The sequence below is a fragment of the Poecilia latipinna genome, unplaced genomic scaffold, assembly GCF_001443285.1.
Source record: "Poecilia latipinna isolate Pla-1442-1.1 unplaced genomic scaffold, P_latipinna-1.0 Scaffold1789, whole genome shotgun sequence".
NCBI lineage: Eukaryota > Metazoa > Chordata > Actinopteri > Cyprinodontiformes > Poeciliidae > Poecilia > Poecilia latipinna.
In genome coordinates, this window is record NW_015114405.1 from 98650 (window position 1) to 121318 (window position 22669).

The 22669-nt window shown below is 39.7% G+C and overlaps 1 protein-coding gene and 1 long non-coding RNA gene across 3 annotated transcripts in view; one reads left to right on the top strand and one right to left on the bottom strand.

Moving 5' to 3' along the window:
• Window positions 1–22669, bottom strand: part of LOC106965242 (sodium/calcium exchanger 1) — a 50921-nt gene that overhangs the window by 15762 nt on the left and 12490 nt on the right. For both annotated transcript variants that reach the window (XM_015061210.1, XM_015061211.1), the window contains exons 2-3: window positions 16977–17122; window positions 12868–12967 (exon numbers count right to left, since the gene is read on the bottom strand). In XM_015061210.1, coding sequence (XP_014916696.1) covers window positions 12868–12967; window positions 16977–17122 — 246 coding nt within the window. The remainder of the gene's footprint in view (window positions 1–12867; window positions 12968–16976; window positions 17123–22669) is intronic.
• Window positions 7–3901, top strand: LOC106965243 (uncharacterized). Its single transcript, XR_001428589.1, has 2 exons — window positions 7–1796; window positions 3553–3901. It is a non-coding gene; the product is annotated as an uncharacterized LOC106965243 (long non-coding RNA).

The window sequence follows — 22669 nt, forward strand, 5'->3', positions numbered from 1 at the left end:
GTTTCCAAGTATTTGTAGTCTGGTGCTCTTAGAAACAACAAAGCTTTTTGATTTTTTGCTAAAAGCTAATTCGATTACCCGACTATAAAGGAAACATTCGGATCTGGCAATTTAAGGGAACACGGTTATTCACTCTGTAAATGCCAAGCGAATTCAACTGAGGTGTGCAGTTTCTGCAGCTTTGCGTTGATCAGCAACACAAACGTTGGTAAGCCACTTTAAAGTACTTCCATGCATCTTCTACAGGCGCCACAGAACCTGTAATTAAAAATAATGGCTGAAACCATCAAGCACAAACAAACGGCAAAAGGTCAGTGCAGCAGGCGACGCTGTCATGACGTATAAAGGCTCCAATCAGGCAGAGACGCTCGGCCATGAATTATAAAACGAGCCAAGTCATCTGAGTTATGTCACTTCATACCGTCAGCAGCTCTCCTTCCTGCTCACACACTCCATCATAGCTGACTGGAGCCATTTTCTCACACTGCCTGCCCTTCCACTTTGCATAGTGTTGGTGTGTCTTTAACAGCGCCGATCTCTGTCTTCCTTTATCTGCAAGCGTCACTTGTAGATGTAAATAATAGATTTTGCCTGGACATTTTCCATGTTTTTGAAATGCTACCTTGGATTCAAACACCGGGGTATCTGCGTTGTTTTGGGTTGAAGTAGATGGCATCATTTTTGACTGGAAGTGAACGAGGCTTCTGGGGCTTTTGGAGCAATGCAAGTGTAAAATAAGCAAACTATATTTGTTTTTTGAGGCTTAGCTGCTTTAGTGTCATGGAAGTTATGCTACAGCTAAAGTATGGTTGAAAGTGTAACTTTAGAAACATGCACGTACTATTCCTTTTATCCTTTATTTTATTTCCTCTAAAGTCGATGTTTTGGTTACAATGTCTGTTTTTCGTTGAACACTCAAATTCCAAAATCTAATTCCTTGGTTACACACACAATCCTGGCCAATAAAACCCGATTCTGATTTCAATATTAGTATAACTGCACCCATCCTCATCCTCACTTCTACCTTCACTCTGTTGCCTGGCTCACATTTATATTTATCTCTCCTCCAGTTTCCACATTTCTCCCCCCTCCCCCGTTCCATCTTCAGAGCATTTTTCATTCTCTGACCATCTTTATATAGCTTAATGCATTCATCTGCAATGTTCTGTTACCTTTTAAATCTCATGGCAAATCTCTCTCCATTGTGTGTGTGTGTATTATTGTAACATTTCATTATTTTGTGCTGTTACCTCATTAGAGCAAACAGCTGCAAATTCGTGTGCGCAAAGTGATATTTCCAATTGATTTGGTTTATTCGGGGGGGAAAAAAAATGCAATTTATTCCAGCTGAGTTATAAGTAGGTCGTCCACCACACTTTTCTCTCTTGCCTTGCAGAGGTGCTAGATTGTTCTCGCCTCTTGCTGCTCGCCGATACTGTTCAAAGGTCGCAATCTCGTAGGGTTTGACAGACGATGATGAACTGCGGCTTGTTTCTACAGGCCGCTAGCCAAGCGAGGTGTGTGTCCATGACTACGTCCGCCTACAGCGCTCTGCTCTTTAAGTGATATGGTCTGTGCACAAGAGATTTGGAAGAATCCCGCCTGACAGTGTGTTTACACAGGGCTCTCATCCAGGCCCACGGCCGAGCGACGCAGTTTGAAACTGATGTGGCCAAATAAGCTGCGGCGCAGGAAAACCTCGGCTGCTAGAAAGAATTTCTCTCTAATCGCGTCCCGCCGCACGAGGAGAGGAGGAAGGAGTTCTTACGGTGGAAAGGAGACGTCACTTATTACAGGTTTCATTTTGATTTCTCCTTAAACGTGTGTTTTTAAAGGGGCAGCATCATGTAAAATCGACTTTTTCGAGCTTTACGTCTTGTTGTAATGTCACTCCCTCATCAAAGCACACCTCGAGTGTTGCCTTGATTCTTTCATGCATATTTGAGAAATCCTTTCATCACCCATGTCAACAATTCAGCTGTGCAAAACACCTGTGTGGACCTAGCACAGCCTAGCAGAGCAGCCCTCCCCTGCAACGCCGTGACTCGGCTCCTTCAGACTAGCCAGCAGCAATTAGCAAACTGAACTGCGCATCTGCTGAGCTCACTATACCTCTCAGTGCAGACGCTGGTAAAAATGTTAAATGGTTCACAGAGGAGCGATGTTACAATGATGTATGTCATGATGAGTTTCAGAAAGAGTAGGAGTTTTTAAAGAGACATTGGCCCAATTTCAAGGTGTTACATTACAAAGTCACTTCATACATATATTGCATTTTCTTAACACCTGAAGTTTATACTTGATTGTGCTATAAAATGGCACTATGTGCCTGGGAAACATAATGCTGCCACTCTAAATAAAGCCTTGTGGTGTAGCTTTGACTATTTCAATACTTTCCGTAAATCTCTTTCATTAACTTTGTCAACAACTAAAATGACTTTTCTGTTTTATCATTAGTACTTAAGATAACAGATGACCAAGTTTAGTCAAAGCTCATTAAAACCAGTGATTAGCCCTTTAGTTTTGAACTTCACTGGAAAAAAACACACAATCTTACCAAGTACTTCTGGTCTAGTTTCTAGTGCAAATTTCTTAGTGCACTTGAAATAAGACAAAACTAAGATACAAGTCACTTTTCAGCAGAAAATAGGGTAAATCCACACTTCCTTAGTATTGATGGAAAAGTACTCGCTATAAGTTAAATAATCTGCCAGTGGAACAAGACATTTCCCCATACTTGATTTTTTCCACTTATAATTAGTACTTTTTAAAATTAAAATGAAGGAATTATTGACTTAAAACAAGCTCCAAATTTCTTGCTGTAAGTTAGTTTTGTCTTATTTGAAGCACTAGAAACTAGACCAAAAATACTTGGTAAGATTTTGTGTAATTTTTGCAGTCTGGCAGCGTCCATAAGCCATCTGTATCTTTTCAACCAAGTACCACAAATGACTTAGAAGCGGTGAGATCCTCTGTACAGATTATGGGAAAGCTTAATGTTGGTTCACCACACAAAGTTGTGCACTGACAGCAACTTGGAGCTGCTCTGCAAGAAACTTCGCCATGATGAGAAAAAAAATGTTGCCGTCTTAATGCTGCGTTACGTCCTTAGAGGCGCGGCGTCGGCACAGACGAGTAACTCACGGTCACTGCGGCAACCATCACCAACACGGAGTAGGGAAAGACAATTCATCACCTGTCCCTGCTGACGCCTCTTATCAACGTCACTTGGACTTTGAAGATTTCAGTGCAGCCACAGAAGTAAATCACTTTGATTATTGAAACCACTAGAAAATAGATTTGACAGGCCTTAGACAAGCCTCACATTATTTCTTGAGCTTCAAAGTCTTTTCCTATTCACTTCATGCTTTAAAAAAAAACAAAAAACTTTTTTGTTTTGAGTAAACAACCATATATTCGTAATTTAAAAGAGACTTTGTTTTTTTTTTTAAAAAACGTGCTGCAGTCGGACAGCTGTGTGACTAATTATGTGAGCGTGGCCTGTCTGCCAGAATCCCCAATGACATGCTCATGTTTGTATTCATGCACCAGCGGTCCCGTCAGGCCGTCTGTCGGGCACACGCTGAAACACAGACCCGGAGTCAGGCTGGCAGGTCCTCCAGCCGCACGAAAGCTTCGAGCTCTGAGCCGAAACCTCGCTTTGGAGTTCGTCGCGGACTTTCAAGCATCGCCTGAGCCAGCCTTTCGATTCCTGGCCCGGAAAGATCTCCTGTCCATCCACGTGAAGCACATTTGAATTTCAGGTACCGTTTTGAACACAGTCGGTTTCTGGGTTGATGATCGAACAAGTCATCCCGTCTCTGACAGTCTGTGATAAACACATCAATTAAATAATCGGCGATTTGGTGAGTCACTTATTCATCATCTATAAGTTACAGGGGGGGAAAAAAAGCCTTTTGTTCGAGGGAGACAGTGGGAAGACAATTTTGGGATTTGTTTATGCCAGTGCATGGAAATAAAAACATACAGAGCCCTGCAAAAATCATTTATGACCCTTAACTGTCACCCCCAAAACACTTACAAGTCAATGCAGTCAGGATAGTTAAACAAATTAAGCAACACTTTTTAACATTAGGCAATAAACGTTGACATTTGAAAACATGGCTTGCATTTCTATTAGAGTAGATAGAGCTCATGTGTGGCTTAAGCAGGGCCTCAGATTTTTTTTTTTGATGCATTGAAGCATGTTAAACACCATGAACACAGGGATAAAGCTTAAAGGGGAAGTCTTATGCATTCTGGGGCCACATAGTATCACTTCATAGCTCAATAAAGTAACTATGTCACCTTCAGGTGTTATAAGAATGCTGCATATCGAACATGACGCAGAAGAAATTTGACTTTGCAGTTTGACACCTTGAAATCGGGCGTCTGTCTCTTTAAGAAGCTTCTGCTCTGTCGTTTCGCTGTCGTCACGACAACATTATTCTTCTTTTAAGCATTTGCAAACGTTCATGGGAGCACAGGACTGAGCAACAGTTCACATAATAAGTTCAACAGATTTTGATGAGGGAAGAACATAATGACATGATGCAAAACTCAAAAGCTGATTTTACGTAATACTGCCCCTTTAAAGCAGGCTGAAGCTCTTAGTCGGGCCTGATGCCGTTCTACTCACGTCTTCCCTATCTTTATATCCATTCACCTTATTGGCATGGCCCATCCTCTAACTTCCGACACAAATACACCTTTTCTCTGTACTTGTCTTCTTTCAGTGGTTTTCCTTGAGTGCCACATTACCTACGTTCCCCTCGGGAGTGGACACACAGACGCCCATAAATAACACGCCCTCACAGAGGAGCGGGTGATTGAACAACAATGTGGATTCAGTAATTAGAGGGCAGTGGAGTGAGGAGTGGCTGGACATCCATCTTTTCTCTCCCTTCTCTTTGTCCCGCTCATTCGTTGTCGTAGCAGTCCCCCTCAGCACCTTGATTTCCTGTCCATTGATTTTCCCTCCCCCCCTCTCCACTCCTCCCATTGTTTTCTTCCCCTTTTGTCGCTGCATGTGCCTTCCAGTTCGTCTTGTTTATTCCCCTTTTCGACCATAACACCACGATGTTTTCTCTCAATTCATTTAGCAAACAGGATACAACTTGAAAATTGGCTTCGTTATGCCGCCGTCTCAAGGGTGTAGTTTTTAATTTGCTATTAGAAGGGCTTTTGGCCCTCCTGTTTTGCTCTGCCTGCTTTAAATCCGTTTTGTTTCTTGTTTGAGCAACACTCAAACAAGTCGATAAATTACAGTGCGCTCCTTCCTAGTGAAATTTTCTGATTCGTTTTTCACTGTAGTCGTACACAACGTGAATTTGTAGTATTTACATGTAATATGTCATCACAGACACACAACATAGCATTGATATCTGGTGTGATTCTGGTCTTACAGCAGAATTACCTGGCTTAAGGCCAAAGTAATTCTGCTTTATAAGAGGTAAACTGCACTGTTTAATACCTCCGTGGTGAAGGTTTGAAAAATTCTTATTTAATTGTGAAGGAAAAGAGATTTTTTAAAAAAAAAAGGTTTTTGCTTCTAAACTTTGTTGAGAACCGACGTGTCAAGGTTGCCGCTTTTATTCAGTAACAATATCAGGAGACAATTGTTAAGCTCCAATCTTGTTAGAAAAGTGATGCAATCTCTTGCATCACTAGAAAAAAAAAATCTACTCGTTTCCATTTCTTTAATCATTCTTTAACCAAAGCATATGGACATTTGGAGTGTTTGAATGTAATTTTCATGCATTCTCTCCTGAATTAAACTGGTATATTTTCTTTTCAAGTTAATAAAATATTATGCTGGGCTGCAGCCATTAAATATTTTAGTTATCAAGACCTATGAAGAATGAAATCTTGATTAGTCAGGGATGCTACAGCATTGCTATCTTTTTTTCTTGACATTTTGTGCTTAAATCACTAACAATTGCGCCTCTCCGTCAGATCTGTGGACAATCATACGTCAACCATCTCCAAATTTGTCAATTATCTAGTGTTAGATGAGGGTTACCAGGACGTCCGACACGCCTGCATGAAGGCTATTGTGTTCATGAGGTGCCGGCGTCTCTGGCCTAAGATTATGTGTTTGATCTGCTCGAGTACGGCACCATTTCTGCCCAGAACATGATGTTCCTTTTTGAAATGTTTTCAATACCACATGCATTTCTAGGCAGAAGGGCCCTGATTCTTTGGTAAGAAGGTATCATTACCACCACAAATGGGACTCAATTTCCTCCAGAAGATTGCAAAAAATCTGTGTAGAAATGCTTGAAGTCACCAGACTGTTCTCACTTTACTACAATCAGACACATATAATCATTTAAGGTTTTTTCCCCCGAACTCATATTCAACCTGCAGTTTATGCTTAACTTGAGAGGCTGCATCTGGTTGTCGCTCCAATAGAAAATATTAATAATGGAGCCTGCTTGGCATTCACTTATGCATTAGAACTTCACCAGAGTTCACATCAATCAAACCGACACATAGCCTTTTAGACGCACCAGAATTCGCTTTTTCGGGGGTGAATGAAGCATAAAATACAAAAGAATAATCATTTATTAAGAGGGAACGTGAGCGCTTGCTCTGCTTCCTTAGAGTAACTTACACTTGTTCCACCAGATTAAATCTCACGTTCAGTGGCTGTAGGTTTAATGACACTTATAACAGCAAAAGCCAAACAATATAGAGCCTTGTTGCGTGAAACCGAAACGGGTCGAAGATTTCTGTCCTTTTTCAGTAGTCGAGTCATTTGACTCACTTCAGCCACATTATCAGCGCAGTTTTTAATGTCCTAGTCAGATGTTGCTTTCCATTACTGCTGAGAAAAGCTCCAGGCCATAGATATCCTCAGCTGCCATAAAACCATACGAAACGTTCCTCTGCAGCCACTGAAGAACGAAGCTCTAAATTTAAACTAATTACGTCCCTCCAATAGCCTGTCAATACGTTTCCCTTATCCCACATCTTTTTGGAGTCGGGCTCAGTCAGTGGTGACATACGCAAACATTTAGGGAACGTTTCGTCACCACATTCAACTTTGAGCCATAAATAACCTTTAGGGCAGAGACGTGGCAGAAAGTGTTATTAGCACACACGGGTCTAATTCGCCCTCTGGGCAGCATGCGCAATGTATACCCATCATATGGCCACTAATTATTTCCATCTATGTTTTCACGCATGTAACGAAGATGTCAAGCAAGAGCAATTAGGAAGTTCCTTTCAGTGTCTCAGATTATGAGCACCAAACCTGATTTGTTCCTTGGCGATTGCAGCATCTCGCAGACGTTTTCGGGCCTGCTACGCTTTCTCACATTTTGTCACGTTATAAAACCTAATGTGCTCATTGAGATACAATGTACAATAATATATTGAAAGTGAAATTTGTAGTTTCTTTTACCTATTAGTAGTTTCTTTTACTAATTTCATTGTTAATTTTGACACAAATGAATAAAATTCATTCTGAAAAACAGGCTCTAGAGAAAATTTTACACCATTCTGTGTTGAAGCGAAAGTTGTTGTTCCCTGACGTTAACTGTACTGCACACAGCAATCACTGCTTCCTGTTTTCTGGTCAGTCTTCACCGTGTAATATCAGTAACTGTCTCCAGTTGCCACCGATCACAGAGCTGGAAACCCACAAAAGTATGAACATGCACATACACACGCATACACACACCCACATACACACACACACACACCGCATCAACTCGTTGACATTTTGGAGGATTTAAAGACTCTCTAAATCCAGGTTTTGTGCTTTGAGATAAAGATCTCATAAAAGTTGCTGGGTGTGTTTAATAGACGTAATGATGTAGTCAGATTAAGGTACGGTCTTAAATGTTTTCCCATAGCCGTTTTCATAACAGATGGGCTGATTTAAAGCTGAACTCTTCAATCTTCTCCAGCGTTTTGGCAAAATAAAAAAGGACAAGATCTAGATTTGACTCCTGAAGCCTGAAGATGACGGCGTAGGATGTGTTCGGTCAAGATGTAAACATGTTTGAAAACGGCCTAAAGTTCTTTGTTTCGATCCCAACATCTGAGAGGCGATAAGAGATCATACTGTAGGCAATGAGGAGGATAGAAAATAAGAAAGATTAGACAAAGCTTATCTGTCGTAGATATTAAATCCACCACAGTATCGGTGACAGATGCTCTGGACTTCAAAGCCTCGAAGCAGCAGCGTGTATCTGAAGGGATGATCCATCACGTTACATCATGTCTACATTTGGGCTCGTTGTGTAACAGTTTCCATGGCGTGTCGATGCGAGTTCTACATGAAACAAAATCCAAACAGTTCCAGTCTGTTCCAGCGTCACTAATCCAATATGTGCAAAAAAAGAAGAAAAAAAACAGTCCATTTTATTTACAAAATGACCTGCGGAAAACATTTGGCTAAAGCACAGGGAGGCCTCTGTTGGCTAAGAAAAGCTTTGAAGCTGCTCTTTGAGTTGTTTGCAGATGTGAAACAGGCCAAGGTCAACCTCTACGTTTAGAGTCGCTCTGTCCGTGCTGCTGGCTAGTCCAAGGAAGCACATGAGTGAGATGTTAGCACATATTTTTATAATGCAATTTTTAATGTGACTTTTTAAAGCACCCAAGTGGACAATAAATATTTTACATAAACACTGTTGCACCTAAAAAGTTGTAAGGATTGTACGTTCTGCAATAACAAAATTAACTTGTATTGAGACTTATTTTATAAAATTAAGACTTTGATTTGATATTTGAGTTTATGAGCAATAGTTAATAGAAGCAACTTAAAGCCTCACCTTTCTACACAAAATCCCTCTGGGTTTTACTTCAAGCCTCAGTTTTGTTTTATGTTATTAATTCAAATTCATTGTTTCATTGTTTTGGTACGTCTTTCTCTTTTGCTGAGCTAAATATGCATCATTTTTCTTAGCCACACCTGATCCTCTGTTTTGAATCTTTGACTTTTTTCTTTTCTACTTTGTCGAAACAAACATGGAGAATCAACATCTAGTTTTATCAGAACAAAAAGAAACCCCGACTACTTTATAAATTACGGACTACTTATTCTTATTAAACCTATAGGAAACAGTATGTAGTTTTATATTTTTACCTTTTCATCTTTCTTTTGGTTTGTTGTTTTGTTTGTATTTTCTTCGTAAATACAAAGGCATTCAATGTGAAGTACATTGAATGCCTTGTTGCTGAAAATCTGCTATATAAATAAAATCACCTTACCTTCAGAACCACATTATACATTTAATATGGTATAATATTAACTCATCATCCACTTACATCCATAGATGTGACATAGCGTGTTTTTCATATCTGTGGAGAGAAATCATCAATCATCAACCTCTCTTAACTGTATAAGAAAAACAAATACTGAGGATTTAGAAAACATTTTTCTGTTCTATTTTTTTTTATTGAATTTTAGTAATATTAATTCTTCCCATCAAGGAAGATTTACTTGTAAGTTCCTTAGCCAAGCAAAACAGAGGACATAGCTGACAATGAACATACTTCAAACTTGAACACTTTTCTGTATGTACATCAGAATTGCAGACTTATATTGCATTGTGTATTATATACCAACCACAGAGGCTGCAATGAGAATCGAGGCATAAACATTTCTGTGCTTTCACTTTTAACACTCAGCATGAGCCTGACTTCTCTCGTCAGCCCCGTTGGCGCCCTCCTGCTCCCTCTTCACTTTCCCCGCGCTCGTGTGTTGCTTCACAGCTGGAAGTAAACTGCTGGTTTGATCTTCAAGCATCCAATCAGCTCTCATTCTCAAAAACTTTCAATTCAGAGTTTTGAACTGGCTTCATGTTTAAATAACCAGAAAAAAAGGAAAAAGAAAAATACTCTCTGTTTTCCTTGCCTAGTGCACACAAACGTATATATTTTCTTGTGTGTGATAAAGTGGATATACTGTATCCTGCTTTTAAATCCTTCTGTTTCACATTGACATCATTCAGTTGTTGTAGATATGAAGTGGAACTGCCATGCTGTAGTCTCAAAATGAGTTGCTCATTATTGTAGCTCCACAAGCCCATCTATCCCTTTCTGAGATGCGTCAGAGAAACTCATTCTAGTGCCGTCTCTTTAAATATGAATGAGGAATTCACACCCGCCTCCTCCAGGCTGCACAGCGTTCCACTCCACCCATTTCTGGAGTTTGATAGCAGCTAATGCTGGCGCCAAGAACATCATTGCATCATTCGGATAATTTTCCAAGACAAAAAAGTTAAAAACAATGCCAAATTGTTGATGTAATACTATTCAAAACACGCAGTACGGTTATCTCCTCAAGGAGTTAAAAGCTAACATAAGCAGAAGGCGCCTCAATCAAAGAAAGTCTGAACTTCTTTAAAACTGCCTGGTTAAATCTTAATTTTTCTAGGACATGGACCCCCACCAAAGGTTGACAACCCTTCAAAGATGAGAAGTTCAGTCACCATGATGCTGAGGAACGTTGGAATGAACTGTGTGGGTTAATAAGTAAACATCTTGACATATCCGCTTATAGATTTGGCATCCTTGAAATTAAATTAAAAAATTGCCGTGAGAAATAAAAATGGCCGATTAGCGAAAACAGCTGGCTGAAAGTCTATGACCTTGTTCAGCACTTCCACAGCAAATACTTTTTGACATAATAGTTTAAAAAAAAAACGTAACAGGGGACAGAGAAAACTGAACACACTGAAAAATACGACCCAAGAAGAATATAAAGATCTCTACCCAGCACTAGGAGAGACTAAATTCAACTAGATACTCCAAGCACACAACATAATGCATTTAAGGGCAAGTAATGTGGATTTTGTATGGTATGTTATCTTTAAGGATTTAAATGATTTAATTAAGCAAAAACGTAGTTATTGTAAATGTGATTTCTTATGCCACATGTGTGCCATAAGACCAAGAATGTGTCCAAATAAATGCTTTTATGAAAGGGGAAAACTGTGCTCTCTCTATTGCTTCAACACCCACCCACTGAACTCTGTCACTGTAGTCCCAGATAATAGAGTAAAGACAGGTTTTTTTTTTTTTTTTTTTGTGGAACAAGCTCTCCAAAAAAAGCACAAAGACACAGAAACCTACCAGATAAACTAATTTGGAGACACTTAAGTGTATGAGCTTTCCAAACAACGATTCTACATAAATGGGTCTGAAACAAACAAGATTTCTTTTCAGCTGCACATCACAATTATCAATTCAATTATTTGGATTACGTTCACATGCCAGAACTAATAGTTTTTTTTTTGTTTCTTTTGTGTGTGTGTGTGTGTGTGTGTGTGTGTCCCTGATTGTACAGTTATTGAGGTATGACCTTCACCTTTGATATGCTCAGACAGCATAAACCGCAGATAATGAGGACGCTGCGGATTTTCTCCAGTAAACAATAATAAGCCTGTAAACATGGAGAGCTGTGCTAGCATGAGGCGCTGCAGCGAATCTTCCTTTATCATACAATTAATCTTTTCACAAGAGCAGCAGATAGGGCTCCGAATTACTCTGAGGCTGGAAGGGATGCATGCTCTGAATCGCTACCAACTTAGAGCGGAACCTCAAAGTGAGGAAAAGGTCTTAAATAAAGTTGTTGTCTTCTGTTGTGTAACCTACAGTGAATTCAAACTAGCCCTGCTTAGTCTGCTTTAAACCCCAGTTCGCTTGCCAAGAAAGTCTGGTTTGTTTGGGGTGGTGTGAATGTGTAATCAAACTCTGATGCAGACCAAAGAAAGCAAACTCCCTGGCACAGTTTGAATGCAAATGTGAATGCCAAGCAGAACCGGAGCCCGCTCCAAAAGCAGGAAGCCAACTGTAGCACAAGGCATTCTGGGTAAATACAACCAAAACAAATGGGAGAGTCTAGCACTAGCAGGAGAAAGAGAAATCCAACAACCGCTAAATTCTGACACCACTTCATTTTTGTTTGCATTTTATGAAAAAGAACTTGCTCTCAGTGTCTTGTTCAGAGGTTTTTGTGTATTTCCTTCAGTGGTTCTTGTTGCGGCGCCACCATAGGTGAGGAGGGGAACAGGCAGGGTGAAAGTGAACCGCATTGGCTGAAAATGTAACTAATGCTGCAAATTTGGTCCCCAATCAAACCGAGTCTACCGGACTATCAGGTGTGAAAACATTCTTAGGATAAAATTCACAACATTAATATCTAAATTAGCATTTATGTAAATGGAATATGAAAATTCAGGTGGTTGACTTATTTTAGGATGTGATTGGTCAGTGTTTGATAAAAATAAAATAAAATCATTTTTTTGTGCATGTTGTGTTTTTGCTGGGCACGTCGTCTTTAAACTGTGTTTGGATATTTTTTGAAGCCAAAACCTTTTGTATTGCAGCTAACTTAAAAAACTCATCAACTGCTATACATCTCTGCTATTTAACTCATGTTACCCAACTTTCAAACTTATTTAACCACTAGAGGCAAAAGTACTTTTGCAAGAGGAGCTGAAGGACCCAAAATGAACTGAGGGATGTTTTTTTCCCCCTTTAACAGGTAAAATTATATGGCATTTTCTTTCATCATATCCCATTTAGTCAGAGTTTATCATTTAAAAGCCATTCGAGAACAAATATAACCAACACCTACACCCAACCAACCATCGGGTACGTGATATTACTCCATTTTCTAATTTTTCAGGTTTTCTAATCTTTCAGGTTGTGCTCGTCATTTGCATGCGTGAAGCGGAGCGCGTGAGGGGCCTCAAAAGACATAAAACCGCAGCTGTTCCTATTAAAAGTAAATTCAATTCATCGCACCATTAAGCACGTGCTTCACAGAAATCATTAAGCGTGTCCAGATGAAGCGGAGAGCCGAATCCAGGCGCGTGAAGCCCAGTTTCTATTTGCCGTGGCCCTTACCTGCGCTGACAGTGATGGCTTCGATGAACTGGTCTCTCCAGCTGTTGGTTCCCACCAGCAGAGCCAGGTTGGTCTTCTTTATCAGCTTGTCCACCGTGTTCTGTTAAGACGCAAAGGAATAAAAGACGATTCTTATTACTGAAGACGGAATTTCCGTTTCAGGTCATTATTCGGGTAGGTTAGTAGTCGGAGCCACGGTCACGTAAGCTAAAAAGGGCAACATTTCTTCTGATTTATTTTTTTCCAGTCAGAGCCTTGAAATTAACAGCAAGAAAAGACGGGAACCAACCATCACTTTTAAGAGAGAGAGGGAGAGAAAGAGAGAAAAGAGTAAAGTCACTGAAGAGGGAAATTGGCTACCGTCTGAATCAAAACATAAAAATGAAGGGAAATAAAAACAATAAGAAATGGTCTTATATCTACACGATTGACTGTATTTCAAATAATAATAATAATAAAAAAAGTCTCCTGATCTAGGATTACTGCCAACTCAATTCCAGCTTCATGTCAAGCAATGCGGTAAATTTTCATGACTAACTCGGCCTGTTGACGGAAAATACAAAGATAAAAATTTTGCCTTATTCACCTTGTTGAGGAAAAAATACAATAAACCAAAAAGCACTCCTTTTAAGTGTCGCTATAATTCAACAACTTCACCGTACAATCAGTTTAAAGCAAGAAACTATAATCTCCATGTTTTTCTACTTTCAGTTTCATATGCAACTGAAAAACACAGCATTACTTCTTGGAATAGAAAAAAATAGTTTTATGCTTCAGCAGAGAGATTTTGGAAACTTTGATAATGAATAACGATGAGCAACAAATCAAACATCGTCAAAGATTGAGATCGACACAAGAAACTAAAAAAACATGTGTTTGTAATAACATCCTATTCTATCAGAATAGTCAAAGCCAAGCGATAGGAGACCTCTGCTGATAGAAGCTCATCACTTCTTTAAACAAGATACCTCACAGCTGTTTGCTTTATTGGTGTTTTATTTTGAAGTTACCAAAAAAAAACACTCCAAGATTTGTCTCATAAAATAAAGATGTTATGAACGGAAACCAGTTTAGATCCACTCAAAGATTCAGGTTCAATATGTTAATTGTTTTACTCCATTTTTTTACTGCACTCGATCATCTTCACGTAGCTCCTCCGTATATCTTTATCAGTTATTTGAATTCATTTCAGACAGTTTCTGCATTTTCCCCAAAACGCCATTCAGTCTCAGACTTTCTGCTTTTTGCTTGATTGCTCTCACTGTTTTCTCAGCTTTTGGATGTCAGCTAATCCTTAAAAAGGAAAGAATCATGGCAGATTACGGTAACACAAACACTCGAGCAAACGCAATCACTCACACATGCTAATCAAAGGAGCAGTGGGAATGGCGCTCTTTCTTTCTGTGCACTTCTGAAGAAAAATGAGATGCTAATTGTCTTGAATGGTGCTCAGGGACATAAACAGTGCCTCGCCGCTGCTGTGAAACTCCTCCTTCCCAAACAACACACACAGACACACACACACACACACACACACACTTCCATCCATTTTCACTCTGTTGCATGTGGAGTGAACATTCATGCACGGACAGCACGGTTTTTGGAATATCTCATCGTCTGGATGTCATTCGTGGACGTTGACTTTGCTTTTTGGAGTTTTACAAAAGGGTGAAACTTTGGAAATGTGAAAAAGCTGAGTACCCAGAAGAAATGCAGGAACGTTTTAGTCATCTGTGCTAATTTTTAAGACCACATTTTTTCCCCCTTATAAACTGTGTAATCAGCATTAATATGAAATACATCTCATTTCTTTAAGTCTAGCTCAGTCTGCTTCTTGTCGCCTCACGTCAAACTCCGTGCCACTCCACAGCCGGCTGACGGGCGCCGCGTCGGATAACTACGGGATCCAATTCCACGAAGATGCACACAGAAGTATAATTTCATGCGCCGGAGCCTTCGACGAAGTACGGGACCCCGTCAAGCAGCAAGCCATTACTGGGAGTTATTAATTGTCTGTCTGAAGTGAGCGTGTGTAGGTGGAGCGACCGGCAGGAGAACATGCATTAGCGCACACAAAACGCAACATTGATGGTAATTACATCTAAGCCCGTCTTAAGAAAGGAGCGCGTGGGAGAAACGAGAAAGCGACACACAGATGTGATGCGACTCTTTTCCCGTTTGCTTCCAGGAGGTTCGATTGTCTGCAACATGTGGCAGTGGGTTTTGTGGGGCATTTGTGCAACTTAATGCGGGGCAATCAATACGACTTTATTTCAAGTTGGCTGTGAAAATAGGAAGCGCTTCTCATTTTGTCTTCATACATGGAGACTAACGTCGCACTGGATGCAGGGATGTTTTCCCTCACTGCCTTTTGAGACCTTTTCTCTCTAAGCATTCAAAGACAGACTGAAGCCACTTCACAGAGCAAAAGCTTCTCGTTGTGGGTGAAAGTTAATGCTCCCCTGAGCTGGGCAGAAAGGCCGTCACACGGCCTAAGTGGCAGGTGTTTACAGGGCAGCTGGTGTCCTCGTCACAATGCTAACGTTGCCTTTAGCAGACTCTGTGATGCCAAAGTGTGTACACTGGAGCGGTGCTGCGTTCCCACTGTTCGGTCACGGCGATTGTGTAGGTTTGTAGGCGCATCGCAAATAAACAGTAAAGCTGCTCCGTAACATCTGCAGTGCAAATAATAATAATAACAATAATAATAAAAAACAACATGCTATAGTTCAAACACGTACATTTGTAAATTCTCTTGACGTTGAACTTTGCAAGTGTGCACTTGAGTAACCTTGTGATTGATGTGCACCCGTTTGCCTCTCTAAGGTTGAGCGCATGTGTATCGTCAGTCAGTCAAATAATGCAGATATTTATGAGAGTTTGGTGAATTTATTCTGCCAAAATTTCAACACCAATGTGAAGGATCTTTCAGCAAAAGCTGCCATGACTTATTTTTCTAATTTTATTTAATCTAGTTTTATTTATCCTTTATTGATCACACAGTTTGGTTTGATTATTGGTATTTTTAATGCATTTTGTCATTTATCTTCAGCTTAGCATTTCCAATCAAACTGTCTTCAGATTGATATTTCAGCAGGTATTTATCAAGATCTCTTCATGGAGTGTCCAACAGGAACCCAAGCAAAGGCAGCAAATATATATAAAAACTTTTAAAGCTTCTGCAAACAAACAAGATCAATTTAATGTCGGGTTCCTCAGACAAAACAACAACAACAAAACAAAAAAAAAACAGACAATGCAGAGATTTGGACAAACATGTTGTCCCCCTTAGGTTATGTCAGATCCAATAAAACCAGTGAAGTGAACCACTGTTTCTTCATAGCAACCTAATATTTAGATGACTTTTTAAATACGACTCGCAAAATCAATGTACAACAGCGTTTGACGGGACTGACTACTGAAACAAAAACCGGTTTTGTCATTGATGGATTCTGTATCTTCCTTGCGTTTCATTGCCCATTCCCAGTAATGATTAATGATGTTTTCCAATGTGTGTGTGTGTGTGTGTGTGTGTTTCCCCCTCAATCTGTCTCTAAACTAACTGCTCCGTAACTGAATCCCCTCATTGTTCAAGGTCATGAGTAAATACTGCAATCACTTTACGGATTACCATTTAAACTCAGACTGATGGGGTGGAGCGGATTTCATCTCAAACACACACACACACACACACACACACACACACACACACACACACACACACACACACACACACACACACACACACAGACACACACACAGACACACACACACACGTTGAGGTGAAGTGCAAGGTCAAGTTGTTCTCTTTAGTCTTGATGCCGTTATGTCGACTGTAGCCAAAATTAAAATAAACCGACTGGAACCGGAGGAGCACTTCGATCCAGCAGGAGTTTTTGTGTTTTGAAGAGTTCTCTGTAGGCCTGAGGGGGAAATTCTGAGAAAAAAAATGGCACTAAAATACAGTTTTAGAAAAGCAAGTGTCTAAAAGGATGACTGAACAGCAGCCTCCCCGACATAAATGCGTTCAATCAAACAGCAAGGCTCAAATTAAAGCCGCAACTACAAAAAAAAAAAGAAAAAAAAAAGGGGAGCGCCAGCTTTCTCACCTTAAACTCGTACGACTCCTCGATGATGACCTCCAGTTTGACGTGGTCTCCCAGCATGGGACGGCCCATTTCTGCTATACGTCGCTCCTCTTCATCCTTCCCTGTCAGGGGCTCCTCTTCCTCCCCCTCTGCCTTTGGCTTTTCCTCTGAAAAAGATCACAGGAGAAAAAAATAAAATAATAATAATAAAAAAAAAAACATCAGGTGGTAGAGTTAGTACAAAGCTGGAGAAAGTTTGTCAGGTTTTGGCATTGTAGGCAATCAGGAAGCCTTGATCTTCAAAGTTTCTGAACAGAAACAGAGAGGGAAAAGTAGAGGGGTTTTTTTAGGATGAGGGGGAAATTTGTGATTAATGTGTTTGTGGGGTTTTCTTAAAGTGCGTAGCAACAAATTTAAGCACGAAACTCTATGAATATTTAAAGTATGCACCCATATTTCGCTTTATGTTGATTTTCAAAGCACATTAGTGAGTGATCCTACATATGAAAGTGCTTCCGGTAGAAAAAACAGAAAGCAGAGTGACATTACACCTGCGATGGCTCCGTCTCGAAGCTTGAAACTTGTTGTAAACATAATGAATTGGTTTCTTGACAACAACAACAAAAAAAAACAACAACAAAAAAACCACAGATCAAACAGCAAAGTAGGACGAACTCTATGGATTATAAAACAATTATAAAACGTGGATTTAAAGGCTTAAATCTGAATGACAAAGTTACAAAACTAAGAGTCCAAGCTTGCTTAACAGCATTATAATATACAAGTCTTCTTTTCGATGCGTTTTGGTAGAAATCCTGTGGCGTCTTCCAGATTACATCAAACCAAGGACAGCTCTCCTCCACCTGTAGCTCGCTTTTTATCCGTGTCATTTTACTGCTGCTGCAGTCTGACTGTCAGTATTTCCACTTTCCTTTTTTCCCCTCCTCTTTGGGGTGGTGCAGTTAATCCCTCTGGTAAAATAGACTGATTATGTGGATCAAAGTGAGACTTGCATAACTGCTGATGTAAAGCCTTCTGGTGACTCGGCGTACGGAGGAACGTGCTGATACATGGATTTGCACTTTAGGGGAACGGTCTTACTTAGGACTGAAGCAGAGATTTTGTTGCGCTCTTTTGACTTCTGACAGAATTTTAGTTTTTAATCACCAGAGTTATTTGCCACCGTAGTGAAAAGAGTAAAAGTGCTCAGTGAAGAGACTGAGGAAAAACAGACAGGAGATGAAAGAACCAACTGTGGTCAGTGTAAGGTGACTCCAGGCAAAGCACAATCTTTTTTTTTTTATTTTTGGATTCTCCAGTAAATTTATGGAAAGACAAGCAGAAAACTAAAAGTAGTGCAAACAAGTTTTTCCACCTAAAACCTTTTTTGGATGAGAAATATTAACAGAAATGAAGTGATAATGTCACAAAAATGTAATGAATTTAGTCAGAGGATCAGATTTCTCTAAATCAAATTAGAATAAAAACCTGACCTGATTGAGAAAAATGGATGTCATTTTTGGATTATTTTTGGTGAAAAAATAATCCTGATTCAGTTGAGAAAAACATAAACAACTTCTAAAAAATGATTTTTTTGTAACCCAGTGTTATTCTCCATTTCTTCTCTCACGTCATTGCTAGCTATTGCTGCGTAGGTCGGCTTTCAAGAGCCTGTAGCCAGAATGACGCCACACAAACAGCGTTGCTAATTATAAATGTTGAGTGTATAATGGGTCAGCATCACAATGCATTGCCGTCCAATTGATTTAATGCTTATAACTTTTCAGGAGCATCTGCTGTTGCTCAGCTTGTTGCTGAGCTAATGTGGCTACGATTCTGTGTGCATGTAAAGTGGTTACTGAGTCAGGATGGATTTTAATACCTCAAAACTTCTCCTCTGAGGAAACACTTCACCTGACTTATCAACTTTAATCTCGACTGTATGGATTCAAACTTTAAGACAGAAACTTCACCATCACTACTTTCTGTCTTTAGCAATTGATAAATCGGTTGGGACACACACCTGTCGTTAACCTCCAGAAAAATTCGACTGACTTTTGAGCTTTCCATAAACCACATTTAGAATTTGAACATAATTTTAAAGGAGGTTATAAAAGTGAAATAGGTCTTAAGTATAATCTCAATGTTGACATTACCAGCTGGCCGGTTTGTCAGACTCACGTTTGGGAATTTTAATTAGACAGAGCCATCTTTATTTCTTTCTTTTTTTGTTTTTTTTAATAGCATTATACATAAAGATTTTAGTACACTGAGTACTCGGACTGTATAATGATATTGTCAGAAATAGTTTTTTTTTTTTTTTCACCTTTGAACTGTTTCGTAACATGGCTATAATGCTAGACCAGGACACAGTTAAACAACAGTTTACAATCTTTTTAATTTTACCAAATAATTGAAACAAGTCGGTTTGATTAGCCTCAATGCAGCGGCGCCCTCCTAGTATTTCCCCGCCCTTAAGATCTGTGTCAGTAACTGCGACTTACTGTAGATTCATAACTTGCTAGTAGGAACAAGAGGTTGAGTGAGCAGAGAGACTGATCACATTTTCCATGGCATTACGGTTAATAATGCCAGGGCCTGCCATTACAGCGCTGAATATTATGAGTCTACATCAACTCCTGGGTCATTTGTTCCCCTTAGCTGAGTTACTGCATAGAGCATATACAATTAGCTGCACATACAGAATAAGAATAAGAAAGGGAACCAGCACCAGGAGCATCAGCTTTTCTTCCCCCTTACTGCAGCCTTCACAGTTCTAGTGTCTCTTCCTAAAAGATGCTGTTTAACTGGATGAAGCGCATGGAAAATATCTGCAATGTTAACTATAGGCCTCCATGTGCTCATTCTGCTTAGATATTTGTTTTCTTTGTATTGTAAAACCGACGTCTACTTGTCCAACAGTTGTTTCCAATGTTGGCTTACACAAAAAAGTCCCAGGTTCAAACTTGGTCTTGGGCGTACTCAGACTTCCTCCTACAACCCAAAATCATGATTGTTGGGTTAATAGATTGATCTAAATTGCCGTCATCCACTAGCATTTCTTGCTCTGTAGAAGTGTTAAAGTTTAGATTTATAGCCCAACCTGGACTTCGTACCGGGACAAAATTACATGCTTGATCTTCAGGTTGTGCTTCTGTGGAACGTTTTAAATAAGCTTATAATACATTCAGCACAGATATAAAGTTGTGTTAATCTGCTTAAATAAAGGAGTAAGTGGAGTAAGTGAGACATTAGCTTAGATTATTATAGGCGTTTTTTGATGCATAGACCAAAACGGACATCAAGAAGTTTCTTTTCCCAATAAAACACTTGATATTTTGTGAAGGAACCAACGTGAGCTCTTGTTCCTGATTGGTCAATTAAAAAAATTAGCATGTTTAACTAGCTGTCAGAGCCAAGCCTTTGTAAATCATTTCACAAATTTTATAACCAAGAATCAAAAATGACTGGTTAGTGGAAGGGTCTTGTACCATTTGTCTTGCATAAGGCCACTAGATGCCACCATAATTCAAAGCAGGTGTGGTGAATCATAAGTTGCTTTCTCCTATGAGATAAAGGTGCATTTCAAAATGAATGGAATCCAGATCCTTTGTTATTCTTATCTTAAAGTCATATAAAGCATGACCTGGAGACTACATGCCTCTCCAGGTTCCCTTTTAATTGGAGTGAATTTATCATGATTAGCATGCAAAAAAAAGCATACACCGTCACACACTATTTAATGTTGACTGAATGAACTCAATTAAAAGGCCACGCCACAGCTCGAGTGGGACGGAGACGACCCGGCAGCATCCATTTCGGCTGTGTGAGTGTAAACGGTCCTGGCGGAGGGAGGATGTTGCGGGGAGAGATTCGACATCGAGTCGAAGCCGCGCCATTCATCAACTGGATTTCCATCCTGCGGCGCTTCCCCTCTCTGCTCCTTTGCAGATGAATCACATTAAATTCAAATGAGGGTGCATTTAAGCCAGAGGACAAACAAAGGTATTGCTCCAGTTGTCGCTCCAAACAAGGACTGCTAAATGAAAGATTATTAAGCCATCTCCATAACTAAGAGTGTTTTTTTTTTTCTTTTTTAAATTGCTTTTAGCTCAGGCAGGTTTTATTTTATGACCTGTGCTGCACCTTTAAATCGTCTGATTTAAAATACGCGAGGGGCATAATTTCCGTCCCATCCTGAAATTTCAGCATTTCATTATATAACCGCCTCCCATCCTTCTTAATCTCCATCTTCCTGTTTCATGACCTCATCCTCTTAGTCTTTACTTCACGATTTAAAGCACAAGATGTTTTCATCAGTCTGCGCCTTACATTGTTCCCCCCCATTCACTCGGCCTTATTTAGCTGGCCTCAGCAGACTGACAACAACGCTGAAGTGATGTCTTATTCACACAACAGAATCCACAGCATTGCAGTCAAGAGAGTATCGGCTGCAAATGAACTCATATGGAGATTATAGTAGCATTTCCTACACCATCACTGCTGCTGCTTTGATGATGGTAATAAAAAAAAAAGCTATGATGGATCGCTTTTTAAAAATTTCCACTGCGATCATGATTACCTTCACAACCAGTACAGATTGGCACCCCAGGTTGGTAATGTGTAATAAGCTTTAAATAAATTCCTCCTATGTTGTAGAAGCACAGCCTCGCATTGAAACACGTCGAGAACATTTATTTAACGGGCAAAATTACATTAGGGAATAATTGTTTTCAACAGTGATTGGAGCCCCGACTGGTAACACTTTGTTCAACCCCCTGTTGCCAATAAGATAGCACTTAGTCTTTTCCCATAACATTTTACAAGGCTGGCGTGTGCGGAAAGGAGGATATTCGGCTATTTTCTCTTTGCACGTTCTCTCCAGATTGCCCAGAGATTCTCACTTCTTTAGCTCGGGACTTAGCTGGGGAGAACATTGGTTTGTCTGAACAGAGAACTAGTTCTGTGTATATTTGGTCATATGATTTGGATCAGTTTCCTGTTGGAAGACCTATTTTTATTTTTTAAATGAAGTCAACCTAAATAAAGTCTAAAATAATAATCTTGCCATATTTACCATCTACCACAGTTGGCCTGCAAATGGCTCTAAAAACCACAAATACTAGAGATGCCCTCTAAAAACACTTAACAGTTTAAACACTAAATGCATCTCAACATGCATTTATAGTGAAAACCACAGAAGCTGACATCTACAGTCGTCTTCCTCTCTGCCTACAGCCAATCAGTTCCATGGAAAATGAGTGGCGATCCTTGATTGGCTGCTTTGCAAAGGCCGACCAATAGTATGTCAAGTAGCTTTGTGCAAAGGTATTTTAGCTTCCCAAGATGCATTTTCTTTTGAATATTTTATGACCTGATATTTGATCTACAATTAAAAAAAAAAATCCACAGACAAGCAAGTTTTCTGGAATTTCCAAATTAGTGGGGCTCCAGTACCTCAACAACAAGTTAGACATTCTGACCAAATCGAGTTTATATGTGGGATTTACATCATAGGAACTCTTAATGGTACTTCATCGTTATGAAAGTGGTGGTTTTGTTAAAACATCTATCTTAAATCATTTCCCCCCACCCCCTGCAGTGAAAAAAAAAAGGAATTAAACCAAAAGATAAAATTTCAGTCAGATAACACTCTTCAGATCAGAACTGCTGTGTTTCTTTAAATCTGTACATCTGCAGCAAAGCTGATGGAA